The 18,646-nt window shown below is 38.3% G+C and overlaps 1 protein-coding gene across 1 annotated transcript in view; it reads right to left on the bottom strand.

Annotated features, from left to right (window-relative positions):
- Nucleotides 1-10,359: 10,359 nt before the first annotated feature.
- STK3 (serine/threonine kinase 3) overlaps nt 10,360-18,646 on the bottom strand; it is a 114,026-nt gene continuing 105,739 nt past the window's right edge. The window contains exon 11 of the mRNA XM_087706823.1: nt 10,360-15,275. Coding sequence (XP_087562949.1) covers nt 15,117-15,275 — 159 coding nt within the window. The 3' untranslated portion in view covers nt 10,360-15,116. The remainder of the gene's footprint in view (nt 15,276-18,646) is intronic.

Below are 18,646 nucleotides of genomic sequence, written 5' to 3'. Positions count from 1 at the left end.
TGGATCCTGATTTTTTTTTAAATGAGAAAACACTTTTCTGGTTGTAAGATCCTTAATATCAAAGACATTTCTTCCATTTCCTTTTAGTGTGTTTCTCATATTGATAACTCCATCTTAACAAGTCTTGAAGAATAAACTGAGCAGAGGCAATGCAAGCAATGGAATCAAGAAAAAAGCAGGCATTAATGTATCTGTCAACCCAATAATCTTCCAAGGAATAAAATATGTTATGGCATATTTAACTTAAAAGATTAAAATAAACAAAACAACACTTTTCCAATGTAAACCTCCCCCCCCCCCCGCAAAAAATGACTGGCTGTAACAATCCATCAGCAAATAACTTGGCATAAATCTTATTTCTTCTGCTAAATGCCATCAGCTCAGAAAGAATACTGCTATACATCTGGGATCTGGAAGTAGGTCTGGTATGATTCAATTTCAGTCTGATTTGTTTCTCTCTGAAAGCCAGATTGATGTAGTGGTTAAGGCATCCGGCTAGAATAGCAATAGTACTTAGACTTATATACCAATTTTCATAGTGTTTTACTCTAAGCTATTTATAGAGTCAGCATAATCTGGATCCTGATTTTACCAACCTTGGAAGGATGGAAGGCTGAGTCAACCTTGAGCCAGTGAGAATCGAACTGCTAGCAGTCGGCAGAACCAGCTTGCAATACTGCACTTTAACCACTGCACCACCGCTACTTTTAGAAATTGGGAGATTGTGAGTTCTACTCCCACTTTAGGCACAAGTCAGCTGGGTGACCTTGGGCCAACCACTTTCTCTCAACCCAAGGAAGGAGGAAATAGTAAACCACTTAGGGGGAGGGGGATATTTATCAACAAAAGCAGGGATTTGTCCAGATAGCTTCCAAGAATCAGACATGATTGAATGGCAAAAAAAAAAAAAAGTAAAATCTCTTTAGGCACACAAAAGGCATGCACAATGAAGATAGTGATGAACTTTACAAATGTCATTTAAGTGATGAATAATCATGGCTTTCTGATGTGAACTTCACGTGGTAGTTTTCCCATTTCACTTTCTCTGTTACTTGACACAGAATGTTTTCATTAATTATTTAGTTTAGGATTCAAATAAACATTAGTCTGATATATTATTTTATCATTAGGAAAATGCAAAGTGCAGTTGCTGAGAATATTTTTTGAAAAAAAAATTTGGAGAAGGGGGATTGTTTTACATTATGGCATTATACATTGCTTTATATTTTCTTTGCTTAATGCAATAACAAAATGTACTTATTTTCTTTTTTAAATGGTGTTTAATGAGGTGTGAGCAATCTTTTCTGACTCAAAGCAATTTCTTCCAGATAGCTGAGATGTCACGTAGAAGTACAGATGCAGGCCCGATTTGCAGAAATGATGTCAGAAAAGCTAAAGTTCAATATGAGCTAAAATTAGTGAAGACTAAGAATGACATAAAGAGATTTTTCAGATAAGCTCAAGAGGAAAGGAAAAGAAACCATATATTATTTAGCTTTTTAGTAAAATGTCAAAAGAGTAAGGTTTAACCAAGAAAAGGCAGAACAACTCAATTCCTATTTAGTTCTGTCTTTTCCATCAGGCAATTATAAAAAAAGAAAATTAAAGTAAAGCAGAACTCATGGTTGAACTTGATAGAAATACAAGGAATATTTACTAACCTTGAAAGATTTTTAATCTCCAGATTGGATCCTATCAGGAGTTTTAGAATTGCTTTGCAGTTCATTTTCACTGAGAAATCTTTAAGAATGGGCCAAATACTAGATAATTGAAAAAGGGGGAAAGGAGGTGTGGAGAAAAAAAAAAAACAGCCAATAATATCTGGAAAGATTCTAAAATAGATCTAAAAAGATCAATTTGAAAATAATGCCATAATAACTAGAGAACCGTATGTTTTGTCAAGAACAAGTCCTGTCAGAGTGATCTTGTTTAATTGGTTGGGTCATTTCCTTTAACCTTTTCCTTCACAAGTCAAAGCACTTGACAAATTACCCCTTGTCATTGCTGTGCTTTTAGTACAAGTATGTTTTTAGAAGGATGGATGAGCTAGCATACATGTTTGGAAGGCATAAATAATACTCTAGAACCATGATGGAGAACCTATGGCACGTGTGCCCAAAGTGGCACACGAAGCCATGTCATCTGGCATGTGCGGCATCGCCTGCTCCTGTTCCGGGCTTTTGGCGCACATGCACACACAATGATCAGCTGGCTTTTGTACCAGAAACTGGCAGAGCTGGTCTTCCATTTTCCAGTGTGAGCATGCTCACCGACCAGCTGATCGTTGCGCGCATGCACACCGGTAATCAAAAAACTAGCTTGCCACTGTGCATGCACATGCCAGAAACCAGAAGTTCATTTTCTGGCATGCATATACCCCCTAGGCAGCTTCTCTTCCAGGTTGCATCCCAGACGAGCACATGCATGTTAGTAACAGTTGTTAGTGGAATCTTGCTTCTCCATTGACTTTATTTGTCAGAAAATAGTAATTTTGAAGTTTCATTAAATGAAGGTTTGTAAGCCAAGGACCACGTGTATTTCACATTCTGAGAAAACCTTAGTTTTTGTCCAAGAACTGTTATCTTTCTGGACAAAGGTGCTTCTCAATAGTGAAATTCTCTGCTTGTTCTCCTTTTCTTGCCAATAATTATCTTCTCCGCAATGACTGCTCTGTTAATTGGTGAAAAAGGTATGAACAGCATGGAAGGAGGGGCAAAGGTAGAGGGATGCAGAGCAAGGGGAAAAAAGGATAGTTTCCAGTTACAGTATATGGTGTAGGCAGTGTGATGGGAAAGAGGCCATCTATGTCAAAATTGACCAGAGTGAGAGGGATACGACATCATCTATCCCCAAGTCTACCACACTGTCCTTTCAGCAATTCCAAGAAGGCTCCACATCCTGTGACCCTGACAACACAAATAAACCACCAAGTAGCCACATCGACTCTCTAAAAGAATGCAAATGTCCAGCTGTCTGCAAAGACTATAAATATTTCCATTCCCCAGAATCCAGTCAGAGCTGAAGAAGCTTCTTGGAGGAGAAGCAAAATGTCCCAAGAAAAACCAGAAAGTTAAGTTGCCTCTTGAAAAAGTATCTCTGGGACAGCCATAACCTGGATGACTGAGAATCTCCAATGTCAGTGGGATGGGAAGTTTCACTTATTATACTTGTCTTGTATGGAACATGCAAACAGTAAGAGGAGAGATTAAATAAATGGCATCATAGAAATCATTTGCGGTCCCCTCCTAACTACCCTTTCTTTTTCCATCTCAGATATAATCCTTTCAAAATTAAAACAGTACAAGCACTTGGCAATAAACACATGAACCTACTTCTAATTAGTTAAAGAATGTACTGTAGAATTAATGAGCTGATTTGGTCATTGTAAGCGAAAAAAGTATATATCCAGCAATCAAGACCCAAAATATTTATTTCAGAATAGTTTTGTTTTGAAGAACACATTACTTTTTAAACATGAACAGGTTGTTTTCCTTGCTTAGCCTAGGAATATTATTTTCAAGCAGATGGGACCAGTAATAAGGGTACAGAAAAATATGGGTTGCAATAATTTTTTTGCATGTTTTTTTTATGTATAGCTTTTTAGCTGTTGATTTGATCTTGATTTTATCTTATGCATAATACAAAGTAAATTTATTTCTCATTTAGAAAAATAAGTATGTTTTAACAAAAATGTTAGATTGTAATAGTGCTGCCCTTTAAGAACTATATATATTGTTTAGAATGTCTTTATTTTGAACACATGATTTGTTGTGCAATATAAAATCTGGATAACCAAATAGCTCATTTAAAAAAAAAATCTAAGCCTCTTGATAATGTTGTCTTCCAAAATGTCAGCATTCTTGACTACTGAGTTGGTGTGACAGGAGTCCCAACATTAAATAAAAAAAACAAAGTGTTGTTTTTAAAAACGGCTGAAGTCTCCTAAGACTGCTAAATCTTGAGATATATTTGTGTTCTTGCCTGAAAACTTATATAGTTTGAAACATTACAAGGATCTGGAAATAAACATGAGCACCTACTGCTAAAGAGTATAGAATTAATTAGCTGATTTGGCTATTGTAAACCAGAAAAGACCCTGTTGTTTTCAGAAGTGGTTGTAAACCTGGAAAAGACCCTGTTGTTTTCAGAAGTGGTTTGCCATGGCCTCGTTTTTAGAACTAAGAGAAATTGACTAATGCAAGTTCACCTAGCTAATGTTTTGCCTCAGTTATGAAGGCAATGGAGCCTGCCCATTCCTGAGGATTCATGGGAGTGAATCTCATACCTTGAACACGATCACTCCCTCCTTCTGCCCACACATTCGTTAATTGAATGTGTGGCTCGTTAAATGCACATGAAGTTATTGCAGGGCGGGGAAGACTAGGGGGGGGGCTAGTGATGGAACAGGCCACCTGCTTAAGACCACCCAAGGCTTCCCCGACCCACTGAAATACCTCATGCTCCCCACAATTGCTTTCCCCTGACCCAATCTGCTATGTCGGGTTACCATGCGAAGATCTAGCAAGCTGTCTCTTCTCCAGCCTCTTAACTCCGTGTGCCCCTCTGACACTTCATTTAGGCTTCTGCAGGCCTTGGCTGGCATTTTTCTGGCCAAATGGAGCGCCATTTAGACCTGCGCAGGCCTTTGCTGGCACATTGCAGGCCAAAATGGAGGTCCGGAGGGGCAGGTCCACCCCTCCAATTCTCCGGTTTAGGCCTTTGCAGGCCTCGTCTGGCACATTGTAGGCCGAAAACGGAACATTGGAGGGGCAGGCCCACCCTTCCAAACAGTGGTGGATTTCAAATTTTTTTAGAACCTCTTCTGTAGGTGTGGCCTGCTTTGTGGGGGTGGCTTGCCAGCCATGTGACCAGGTGGGAATGGCTTGCCAGCCATGTGACTGGGTGGGCGTGGCCAACTTGTAAAATGTGGTGAAACTCACTTAACAACGCTCTTGCTTAGCAACCAAAATGTTGACTCAGAACTCTGGCATTTGAAGCATGCAAGTCTTAAAGCTGTCAAGTTACAAGACCCTTGCACCCCTAACCCTTTAGAAAAAAGAACCCCCAGGGGTGTTCAAACTTTAAGACTTGTGGACTTCAACTCCCAGAATCCCTTTTTAAAGAGTTCATATCAAATTTATGTGGAACTGACTTTGTTCAGATTTGCTAATAATATTATTCTTATCAGCTGAACCCCACAATTTGTTTATTTATTACATTTATTTACAGTGGTATAGTGACCTAGAGTTGGAGCTCTTATCTCACAATCAGAAGGCTGTGAGTTTGATCCCATGTAGCGGCAGAATTTTCTTTCTCTGGCCACAAAGAGAAAATATCTTCTGTGAATTCCTCATAGGCAACAGGAAGGGCATCCAGCCAGTAAATGCTCAGTTTCTTTCAGTGGCCTCAATTCCTCCCTAATGCAAGGGATTATAGAGTCATTAAAAGAAAAAGATTTAAATTTATTTGCCACCCATCTCACTGCATGGTGACTCTGGGCAGCTTACAACATTGAAATACTTATCATTAAGTCCAGTAAGGACTATTCAAAAACAAAATATATAGGATATCCTGAAAGAGAAAGAATTTTGTTTCCTGCCAAACCATACAAAACTATAGAGATGCTCTTTCTTTCATGCCTTACATTGGATTATTGTGCATATTATGCTGAAAGCAAAATGCAAAGCGGTTTACAGAGTCAGCATATTGCCCCCAACAAGGTGGGTCCTCATTTTATCCACCTCAGTAGGACGAAAGGCTAAGTCAACTTGAGCCTGATGGGATTTGAACTGCCAAATTGCAGTCAGCCGGCTGTCAGCAGAAGTAGCCTGCGGTACTGTATTCTAACCACTGCGCCACCGCAGCTCATAAAATAGTGCTATATATGTATATAATTCACACATATAAGCAAGCTATAGCTGTGATGGCGAACCTGTGGCACGCAGGCCAGAGGTGGCATGCAGAGCCCTCTCTGTGGGCAGATGCGTCATCACCGGCTAGTCTTTTGGTTTCCAATGGGTGCATGCGCATCAGCCAGCTGGTCTTCGAGTTTCTGGCACTCCAGTGCACCAAAGACCAGCTGGCCAATGCGCGCATGAGTACTGGCCATCTGGTCTTTGCGTTTTTGGTGTTCCGGTGCATATTCCAGTTTGAGCACTTGGTGCTGAAAAGGTTTGCCCTCACTGGGTTACAGGCTTCCAAGCAGGATCTTATAGATAACAGCTGAGTTTGATCAGACAAAGATCAATAACCCAAACTGTTCCTATTAATTGACTAGATCTCATAGAGAGTTTTGCTAGCCTGCTGACCTAGTAAAAAGTGATAAATAATATTTATTTGTCACATTTCTATACCACCTTGGTTGTTTGCAAACAGAAACATACAATAATGTAAAAAGCAAAAAGTGTTAAGATAGAATTAAGAGTAATGTTAAGAATTAAGGTTAGAAAATATTAAAGCAGCAGAGGAAGTGTTTTCAAGCCACCCGCCCAGGGCAGTGTATCACTCCAGAAGAGTGGGGGCATCTCAACTCTGGGAGCAAGATATTCCGTTAGAGGCAATGATAGAGAAGGCTCTCTTCCTAGATCCCACTAATTGGAATTATTTAACCAATTAGATCTGCAATATGCTCTCCCTGCCTGACCACATGGGACAGGTTGACGTAATTGGGGCAAGATGGTTCTTCAGATAACCTGGTCCTATGCCATGAAGAAAGTGACATGGTGGCTCAGGGGCTAAGATGCTGACCTTGTCGATCCGAAAGGTTGGCAGTTTGGTGGTTCGAATCCCTAGCACCACGTAACTAAGTGAGCTCCTATTACTTGTCCCCAGCTTCTGCCAACCTAGCAATTCAAAGCATGTAAAAATGCAAGTAGAAAAATAGGGACAACCTTTGGTGGGAAGGTAACAGTGTTCCGTGCTCCTTTGGCATTTAGCCATGCCAGCCACATGACCACAGGGACATCTTCGGACAGCGCTGGCTCTTCGGCTTTGAAACGGAGATGAGCACCGCCCCCTAGAGTCTAGCACATATATGCGAGGGGAACCTTTACCTTTATGCCATGAAGGGCTTCAAAGGCAATAACCAACACCTTGAATTGGATCGGGAAGCAAACTGACAAACAACACGTAAATAACAATGTCATTCAGATGGGTATTCCATGAACATTCAAACATCATGCTGCAATTCACATTAAGTTTGCTTTTTTTGTCTCATCTTTGTCTTTACCTTTGAAAGGCAGTAAGCTAGGTAACTAGTGGTTTTGCTTTTGCTTGTCAGCTCAACAAGTTGCTAACATTTTGTTGGAAGCCTGGTGTACGCTGTACTTGTTTGCACAATTAATACTTTCTTTGCTGTAGCTTCAAAGTGATTTGGTTGCTTTAAGTGAGTCAGATTTTGGCCCCGACATTAGAATTCTCCATACATTTGATACATTCTATATCTCAGACCTCGAGATGAGGAAGGCTAGATAATATTTAAAGATGAACTACAGACTGCAGGATGTAGTTAGGCTTTGATATACATTGATGAGATTAAATATTACTGGGTAAAAGCTATATATTAAATTCTACTCTGAATTACTTCCTTACAAGGAAGTGTTTAGCTGAACTTTTCTTTGGAAGATTGGGAAGTAAAAAAAAAAATCAAAAGAGGCAAATGGCAAAGCTCTTTTGTATCACTACCAAGAAAATTGTGCTATTAAAACAGGTACTATGTTCATGTAGTCACCTGGAATCCAGTTTGATTCTAGGACATCTTTACTTGGTTAATGAATTCTTTTGGAAAGAATTTTAAACAGGTAGAACGATTTTATCAGATGATCCATAGCATAGCATTGTGTTTGCCTTCTATGACTGTTTTTTCCAGTATTAATCAAGTCAGCCTTATTCTGGACAAGTTTTCCCGATTGTTGGGCACAATATGCTGACTCTATAAACTCCTTAGAGAGTGCTGTAAAGCACTAAGACGCAGTATATAGGTCTAAGGGCTATTGCTATCGCTGTTTCACCTATTTATTAAATAATCACGTTATCGACATCAATATGGCAAATGTCATAGTTTCAATCTTTTGGGGATTTTGTTATTTTAAGGGGGGAAACATGAGAAGCATTGTCCCAGCAATGTTCTCTATTCCAACCTACTGAAGGTAGTAGTGAACCATTTCTGTGAAGGAATGGGAGGAAGACTATTGCCATGAAACTCTCTCCCAAGCTCTCTTATCAAGCAAATAGTGAAAGTGACTACAGTACTCAGGGCGGAGGGGGGGGGGGTAATGTTGGCACCCACAGCTGTTCATAGCCAAAGTTCCTATTGTAACCTGTCAGCTGCCAGCAGAGCTGGCTGCAGACTCGGACAATGAGGAGATTGGGGAGGAACTTGAGCCAGTTCTAGAGTCTGGGGAAGGTTCTTGATGGATGCCCTGCAACAGACCCAGAGATAGAGCCAGGGCCATCCGACATTTCCCAGCCACCGGAGAGGCAGCTGCCTTTGGAGGCTGAGATAAGGTTGGACGAAGAACAGCTGGGTCTGTTCCAGATGAGCATATGCGCAGAGCTGTTAGGAGAGGAGAACAACTAAAGACAAGAAGTCGATTTTGGAAGCAAGGCATGCGTAGATGCTGAATGGCTCCTCCCTGGCTGGGGAATAAATAGAAGGGGACTGGTGGCCATAGGAGGCAACAGTTCGGATTTCTGAAGATTTGGCTCATCATGTTTCATGCCTCAGAGATTGCTTGCCAGGATTTAATTTGCAGCTTTACAGCTGGGAGCTCAGGGCCTGGCAATTATCACAAGGAACTGATAAGGGTCTGTTACTGCAGTTAACTCTTTGAAGGACTATTGCCTTCTCGGTGTGTGAATGCGATTACTGTATTTTCCAGTGTATAGGACTCACCAGAATATAAGATGCACCAAGAGGCAAATTTTTTAAAAAAGTTTTTGCACTCTGCAAACCTCCCAAAAACGGCCTGTTTTTTGCAAAAATGGGACCACTTCCCCTCCCCCAAAAGGCATAAAGAGCCTTTTGGGGGCTTCCAGAGTGCTCCCATGTGGTGGGGCCGCCCAAAAATGAGCAAAAAACAGGCCATTTTTCACAAAATGGCCCATTTTGTCAAAAAAAATTGCATGCATAGCCTTTAGGAGGCTTATAGAGTATTCCTGGGGGCTGGGGGGGGGCAAAATTGAGCAAAAAGTGGTTTTTCACTCCTTTCTGCCTTCCCCAGCCCCTACGTGTTTTCTGAAAGCCTTCTACAGGCTCTGTACGGCCATTTTGCTGAAGGGGCGGGGTTTCAGGAGGCAAAAAAATGCTGTATTCAGTGTATAAGACACACCCAGATTTTCACCCTCTTTTTTGAAGGAAAAAGGTGTGTCTTATACTCTGAAAAATACCATAATTCAGAGAAGATAAATAAAGAGGGGACAAGGAGTCTGTTTCTCTTTTTTGCTAAGGCTGGGCCAGAACAGTTCCCAGACCTACTCACCTTTTTCTGCCCTCTCCACCTTTTTCACTGGCTTTGAGTAAGGTGTTAACTGCTGAGAGTGAAACTTCCCCCAATATAATATTTCTCTATTAGAAGGGAGTTGAATTGTTGCCAATTCCACTGCATGTAAGAAACATTTCTAGTTGCGAGTTGGTTTACTACTGACTTCCTTAAAAGAATCCATATATTTTGTACACAATCTCTTTATTTAACACAGCTTCTGGGATACTACTCTCTGATTTTCAAATAGCAGACTAAACATAATTTCCATTGGTGTCTTCTAGAGATAACTTTAATGCATAGAGTTACCATTAAAACAAATCATATTCTAATCAAAGCTGGCAAACTTTGTGTTAGTTCTAAGACATGCACATCTACAATTAGTTCAATTTCAATGGAATTTTCTCTGAAGTAAGCACATCACTGTACCTAACGGAGAATTCCAGGCATGTTTATTCAAAAGTAAATCCCTTCAAGTTCAATTAAACATTCTCAAGTAAGTGTGTTTACTACAGGTAGTCCTCAACTTACAGCAGTTCATTTAGTGACTGTTCAAAGTTACAAGAGCACTGAAAAAAGCGACATGATTGTTTTTCAATTTAATTGGCAATTTAATAGATTTATATGCTGCCCAATCCCATAGGATTACTTACGACCGTTGTAGCATCCTGGAATCATTCGACCTTTTTTTGCGACCTTCTGACAAGCAAAGTCAATGGGGAAGCCAGATTCACTTAACAACCAGCTAAACCGTCGTAAAAAACCTCACTTAAAAATTCTTACTTAACAACATAAATGTTGGGCTCATTTGTTGTCATAAGTTGAGGACTACTATACTCTTCAGTTTAAAAAAGCTAGTTGAATGACACAACATCAGGCATTGATGGAAAATAGTTTTTTTATTCAAAATGGTAACAAACATTTATCTTTCAGGGTTTTGGGAAACTGTAGTTTAGAACAGTAAAACTTTTATATATGAGACAGGAAACAAACCATAAATCAATCTGAGTTAAAATTTCACAAGGTCTATACTAGAATTATTGCAAGTTTTAATTTAAAAAAGTATTTTACAAAAATGTATATTTTTAGTAGAAATAAAAGTGGTTGTGGGCACAAGTAAGGTATGTTTCAGTAAACATTAATAAATATGAAATAATAAAAAGGTCAACTGCATATAACTCCTATCCCTATTATACAACTTTTTTGCCTTGATCGGTTAACTGTAATAAAATCAAATTATCTTCTCAACCTGACTATATTAATACAATAACTGTAGAGAAATTCAGGGAATTCCAAATATTATATTTTGTCTGCTACTTTCCACAATCTCATTTGCTTTAGAATATAGCTTTAATCTATAGTATTTATTAGAGTTCCATTTTTCTAGAATGAGAGGGAAAGTGTGATATTCACTGGCCCAATCAGGATGTAACATTTGCAGCTTCTGAAGCAAAGATATATAAAGTTTATTTCATTTTATCCTAAGAATGATCACTCTTCCTCTAGCTAACATCTCTCCGCTTAACTTACAATAAAAGCACAAATTGTCTATATAAATCAAATTTGAAACACAATAAAATTATCAACAATTATCATTTAAAACACCAATCAATTATAAGCAGCAGAGGCTAAAGCAAGCATCACCAAAAAAAAAAAAATGGAAATTAAAATATATATATATTTGTGCCCATGCTTTCAATCCTGGCTTTGTCTCTTCCTGTCTTGATATATTGCAATTAACTCAGAAAGTCTTCACATAATCATGGGTTTTCGATTATGTTTGTACCTGGAAACATAGGTTCAGAGCAAGACAGACTCTGAAATGACAGTTTGCAACTGTTTTTAAATTTCTGGCTTGTTCTGAACCTTAATTTGTGATCTGGATGCAATGCAAAAACTATGGTGATAGTTACTGAAAACTTCCTGGGTAACCCTGGCAAGTCAAGAAGGACAGTAGGAGAAAAGAGTGAAGATTGTGCATATCTTATACCAAAAAGTACATGTCAAATCTATGTTAGTATCTGAGCAGAGATCTTTCCAAGTGCTGTGTGTATGTCTTAGCCTGGCAGTTGGCTTTAGTATTGTCTTTCTGGATTTCACTGTGTTAGTAATACTACTACTAATAATAATCAAAGCAATACCAAAAGAAAGAATCAAGTAATTTTTAATTGGTTAAATTGCATAAGGCACACCAGGAAAAGCCAAGGCTGATGACCTGATTAATCTTTTTTGGTATTTTTCACAGATCAGAAAAAAGATGATTTAGACATTCATTTTTTAATGTACAAGATTTCAGAATGCTCTGCAAAACTGAGGACATTAAAGGAAGTTTCTATTTGGACAAATCTTACTTGGGACTAATCTAAATGACTAACCTCATTAGACTGAACATATTCACTCCTAGCTCTCTATGAAACAATGGGATTCTGAACTCCTCGGCAATAGCTGTGAATGTTGGTCTTTCCACTAAGTCAATGACTATGGAGTCATATACAGGTGAAACTCGAAAAATTAGAATATCATGCAAAAGTTCATTTATTTCAGTAATGCAACTTAAAAGGTGAAACTAATATATGAGAGAAACTCATATTACATGCAAAGCAAGATAGTTCAAGCCATGATGTGTCATAATTGTGATGATTATGGCTTACAGCTCATGAAAACCCCAAATCCACAATCTCAGAAAATTAGAATATTGTGAAAAGGTGCAATATTCTAGGTGCAATAACCAAGGACCCAGAGTATGGAGGAAGAATGGAGAGGCACACACTGCAAGATGTTTGAACTCCAGTGTGAAGTTTCCACAGTCTGTGTTGATTTGGGGAGCCATGTCATCTGCTGGTGTTGATCCACTGTGCTTCATTAAGTCCAGGGTCAACGCAGCCATCTACCAGGAGATTTTGGAGCATTTCATGCTTCCTTCCACAGATGAGCTTTATGGGGATGCTGACTTCATTTTACAGCAGGACTTGGCATCTGCCCACGTTGCCAAAAGCACCAAAACCTGGTTCAATGACTGAGGGTTTACTGTGCTTGATTGGCCAGCAAACTTGCCTGACCTGAACCCCATAGAAAATCTATGGGGCATTGCCAAGAAAAGGATGAGAGTCATGAGACCGAACAATGCAGAAGAGCTGAAGGCCACTATTGAAGCATCCTGGTCTTCCATAACACCTCAGCAGTGCCACAGGCTGATAGCTTCCATGCCACGCTGCATTGAGGTGGTAATTGCTGCAAAAGGGGCCCAAACCAAGTACTGAGTACATATGCATGCTTATACTTTTCAGAGGCCTGATATTGTTCTATGTACAATCCTTGTTTTATTGATTGCATGTAATATTCTAATTTTCTGAGATTGTGGATTTGGGGTTTTCATGAGCTGTAAGCCATAATCATCACGGCTTGAACTATCTTGCTTTGCATGTAATGAGTCTTATCTCATATATTAGTTTCACCTTTTAAGTTGCCTTACTGAAATAAATGAACTTTTGCACGATATTCTAATTTTTCGAGTTTCACCTGTACTGGCCAAGAATTACAGATAGGAATCATTCTTATTCCATTTGCACTCTGCAGACTCTTTTGGTAGCTATTATTACACACAACTATGTTTGCATTTCAATTGCTTCAAATAGGGGGCTCCCATAATACCAATTATGATTGAATTTTTTAATATCATATATTATTATAGAGTATATTAGGAAGAATGCTTTATAAGTTACATTAGAATCACTTATAATTATCTATACATCTATTTGCTATTTAGCAAAACGATTTAGATGCCTTACCTAAAAAAAAAATAATTCACAGTAAATTGCAATCAATCTGATATGAAAAACAGTAGGAGACATTAGCCCCAGTGAGGTTTCCACCATAACTTTTTCTATTTCATTCTATTAAAAAAATTATGGTTTATAGCAGCTCATTTAAGCTATAAAAGGTTGTGATTTTCAATTTATATTTTGGGTATCAATTTATGCATGTGTATTCATACACATGGTAAAATTGTTCTCAGCTGAAATATAAAGGAATGGTAATTTATTTCAAATATTTTAAGGCTTTTCAGAATACACTGTGGTCTTCCAGTTTTCAGTGCACAATTTTAGTGGCTCACAATGACTGAATCACATAATAAAATAAATAATTCACTAAAATCCAGAATCTTAACATGCAAATTAGTGGCAAGGGGGAAGGTAAGGACAAAATAAATCTGTGGCCCTCTTAGCATAATTGTAATATGACTTACAAAATAGATTCCATAAGCATACAAAAGTAGCTATTAATATAGACAATACAATACATTTCACATATTAAGACAGAAGAATAAATGAAAAATGGGGGAATGCTATAGCATATTGAGGAAATTGAATTTAAAGAGCATATTTCCAGGAAAGCACATAAGATAACAGATAAAAATATCTACACAACAGTACTGGGATAGCTACAGGAATGAACTTATTATCATGGAAATGATTACAAAGAAGAGCTGCTGAAGGGGAAACTATCAGGAAAAAAATTAAAGAAAACAAAGAGAAAACATGAAAGAATGTTGGAATCAGAGTAATTTTCTTTGGCTTTTCAATTAGTGTTTCTCAGTGTGTTTGTAATAGAAAAACATTTCCAAATTTCTATAAAATAAGAGGAAAGGGTAAGTGGAGTAAATAGGTAAGCAGATTATAAGATAGCCTTTATTATGAAGCCAAAGGAAATACTGAAAATTATGCAAAATGAAAAAGAGTGATAGATAGAAATATGCACCATAAACTCAGTGATCTGCATTTTTCTATTTTAAAAAGAAAAGGAGGAGGGAGGGAGGTGGGAAGGAGAGACAGAAAACTCAGTATATAGGCACTTGTTTCTTACATTGTAAGATCCTGCCTATTGTATGTGAAAGGGACAGGCTTAAGACAAAACCCACTTGGAATTTCTCCAGTGTAATTTCCCTGGAAAAAGGATTTGCTTAAGACTGCAGAACCCTGTTATTTTCAAAGAGAGATGCCCGAGAGAGTAGAGGAGTAGGCTGCATGCTCATCCTTATGTAAGTATTTCTCTACACTCAACATCAAGCTCCTGAATCAAAACCCCATGAGACCCATGTGTGTGCTTACAAACCAGCTGGAGCTAATACTCTACCTGAGTCAGCCCTTAATACAGCAATACATTCCATTTAGAGTGTGACCATCAACATACACTTAACTTACTCTGCCCTGGCTTCCACTAACTGCAAGCACCATTTATAGTTAAGAAGCATCAAGCATAAAAATAAATAAATCACCAAAGCATGTGGAATAAATATGCCTTTAAATGATAGGCGCATACATTGCCACTTAAAGCTCTGCATTAATTGGAAAATTTGAAATAGCTTGAAGTCTTACTAGGACCCCAAGTCATTACTGCATAACACCCAGCATTACTGAAACACTGCAGAAAGAGATCAGGAATGTGAAACATCTATTGTATCAAAACATGAAAAACAGAACATATTTTTCACTTGGGCTCAAGGACATTTAGCGTGCTTTCCTATTGTCCTTCTGCTTGAGTTGTTGCAAAGCTCAAACGACTCGCCTTTCAAAAACTGTAGTTATGAAGACTCTCGCAGTGTCCACATCAACTCGTATCATTATCTTCTTAAGAAAATCAGAAGTTTTGTTGCCTTCTTTTTTTTGCATCCATAGCATCCAGAATTGGTTGTCTTTTAGCAGTATATCTTTGACGAAGCTCTTCAATTTCACGCTCCATCATTGGATCTAAAGCTTTTAATCTCATCTGCAGCTCTTCCAAACTTAGGTTTTTTAACTGTTCGGGTAAAAATAAAAACATTTTTCATTAATAAAAATATTTTCGCTCATAGTAGAAGCTGCACATGAATGTGTAACAATCTACTCATCTCATAGTCTCTTATATAAAATAAGGTATCAAACAGTGAATTTGAACTCATCCAATGGACTGTGCAGGAAATATTTATTATCAACCAGCAGATTACATTTAATTAAGTGTGCATTTAACTGCAGGACAGGCAATCTTCAAAATTATGAGACATAAATTATGAGAGGGTATGCTGTTCTGAATCACTTATTTTAAAAAATGATTATGTATATATGACAATATATTGATAACAACAGCTCTCAAAATGACCATCACTGACAAAATGACAATTGGAGCACTATTATACATTGACTGCTTAGAGCAGAGATGGCTAACCTTTTCAATGCTTAGTGCCGAAAGCACAAGCATGCATACACCCATAATGCAATGCACGTGTGATACCCTCATGCCCCCTGCCCTTGCGCATGCGTGCATGACCCTTGTACATGTGCATGCATCTCCTGCATGACCCCGCCCCTGCGCATGCATGCACATCTCCTGCATGTGCCCTGCCCCCCATGCATGCGTGGCAGACACCCGAAAGCCAGCTGACCGGTGGGAGGCGCACGCACATGCACAGCAGAGCTGGGGTGATGGCTTGTGTGCCTGCAGATAGGGCTCTGCATTCCACCACAGATTCGCCATCACGAGCTTAGAGTGTACCTCTTCGTTACAATAGCTAGGAGTATTGGTAAACTCAATATAAGGTTAAACAATTGCTATTGCTATTTTACTGTTATCCTGCTTTATTCCAGGAAGCTAATAATAATTGAAGTTGGTAGGGAGAAGATTGACTCAGAATGAGGAATAGGAGGAAAGCTTTAAACAAAGCTTATTCAAAACTCTTCATGTATAAAAAAGACAAAAAGTGTGATGTGATGTAGTGAAAAACTGTTATTATCGTCCGCCTTCTTCTTAATTTGTTTTCTCATATGCTTACTTGTAGTATCTTGCAAACTCATGACTGTACAGGGCTGGTGATGCTAACAAGGTCGCAAAGCTTCCCCCCCCCCTCCTATGTAGATACTTCACTGGATTACACCCACGTTTATTTCAAGGCAAATTAATTTAGGAAGATAAAATCCACCTGAAAAATGATCCAAATTAAATAAAAGAAGTCGGCTTTCTCTATCAGAATATTACATTAGCAATTTTCAAAGTATTCCTAACATCCTCAGGAATTTTACAAAAATAATAAGGGGTCCCTGCAATGATAATAATAATAATAAGACTTTTAATAATAAGACACCTGCAACAATCTGATGATACTGGAGCCTTGTCAACCAATATGATGCTCTTCAGGCTGGGACTCTTCACCTGCACTTGCAGGAATAATTCAGTTTCAGAATGGAAAACACAACAGTGAAATTGATATTTATTACACCATCCTGAGAGTCTGTGTATGTATGCATACATGCACACATGCTAATTATATTCCCACATTGTTATTTTTAAAAAAATTAGTTTAACCAATCAACACTAACATCTATTATTTAGCCTCAAGGTTAATTGATACTCAGTATTTCCAAAAGCATTGACTCTAAATATTAGGGAAAATGTTGAGTTAAGAAAAGGATCAAATTAAAGATTAAAAATTTAAGGTTGTCATCAAACTTATTTAAAACAGAATTAGTTATAAGTTAAAATACTACTTGTTTGAAAGTATTTTGGGATAACTATTAGCAAGTATTAATAAGAATGTTAATGTAACAACAAAATTCCAAATGAGAATTCACTCCAGAAAAAACTTTCTTAAAGAATATGACAACAGCAGATTATTTGAAATGAGAGATATTCCTAAATATGTTTACCAATAAAGGAGAATATCTGTAGCTCAGGATTGAAATGAGTATGTTTACCTAAATATGTTTAGCTGCATTTCTCAACTGGATTTTAGTATATACTTTAATTTTTATTCCTAAGAATTGTCATGATTTTTTCTGTGCCTAAGAAGTGGACTGGAATAGAAAAATGAATAAGTAAAAATAGAAAATATGCATAGCTATAAGATATATTTTTCTTTTAAAATCATCAAATTTTCCCTTTTTTTCGAGTATAGTGCCTTCTCTAGGCTGCAAATATCCAATCAATCACCAGGTGGAACAAAGCGATACCGAAAACTATCTGCTACTATCTAGTGGTTGTCCAGATTCCTACAGCTCAGATATGCTAACTCTAATATTAGAAATGCTGCGTAAAATGTGCTTGCACATGTATATGTGCACAAAATAATGTACTAGGCATGAAATGCCACTCACCACTGAAGAAAGTTAGCACCCTTAGAAGAATGAAATATTTTGGGAAATATTAAGAAGGCAGAATATTATATTTCCCTGGATGAGAAAAGGAGAAACAGGTTTTTAATGGCAAAGAGCAGCTCCCTGACCCCAGCACATATTTGGTGCACATTAAGACTGGACCAGTCTATCTATAAAACAAGAGACCTCAGCTCCAGGGTGATGGGATTAAGACATGATCCTCCAGGACATAATAACTAGCTCACCACATGGCACAACCAAGCCCCTTCATTACATCACCCAGCAAGGTTCAACCAAACTCGATTCAGACAAACATGACTCCACATGGGAGTCTGCAACCAATAGGATACATGCCCTTGCCATAGGAACAGGAAGCTCAAGGTCAAAGCCCAAGAGAGGGTATAAATAACATTCACTCTCCACTCCATGTGGTCAGCTGCCCACCCATGTGGTCCTGTCCACCATTAAATTCTCCTTCCAAGCAGCCTCCCTGTTTCCAGTGTCTTTCTCCCCACTTGGAACTGAGCCCAGTTGGACAGTTCTTCCAACACCACTATAGTAACTCTTTCCTACAAAAAGCTTTTACATCAAAAATGAGCAAGAATTCATTGAAGCTATGAATAACAGGAGTAAAGAGGAAATAGCAATAGCAATAGCAATAGCAATAGCAATAGCAATAGCAATAGCAGTAGACTTATATACCGCTTCATAGGCCTTTCAGGCCTCTATAAGCGGTTTACAGAGAGTCAGCATATTGCCCCCAACAATCTGGGTCCTCATTTTACCCACCTCGGAAGGATGGAAGGCTGAGTCAACCCTGAGCCGGTGAGATTTGAACCGCTGACCTGCTGATCTAGCAGTAGCCTGCAGTGCTGCATTTAACCACTGCGCCACCTTGGCTCTTTCTTTACAACTGTATTTATAGCTTATATTTGACAAACTGGAATACATTTAAGCATTTCAAGAAACAAGAACAATTACGCTTCAGTAAAAAAAAAATCTTTTCAGTATGCAGATTAGTAAACATATGACCTAACAGTTTTC

The sequence above is a fragment of the Thamnophis sirtalis genome, unplaced genomic scaffold (assembly GCF_051295495.1).
Source record: "Thamnophis sirtalis isolate CommonGarterSnake01/CBP01778 unplaced genomic scaffold, rThaSir2_p1.2 scaffold_2, whole genome shotgun sequence".
NCBI classification, from domain to species: Eukaryota; Metazoa; Chordata; class Lepidosauria; order Squamata; family Natricidae; genus Thamnophis; species Thamnophis sirtalis.
The sequence above is the reverse complement of the archived record's forward strand: the minus strand, read 5'-3'. Positions and strand labels throughout refer to the sequence as shown.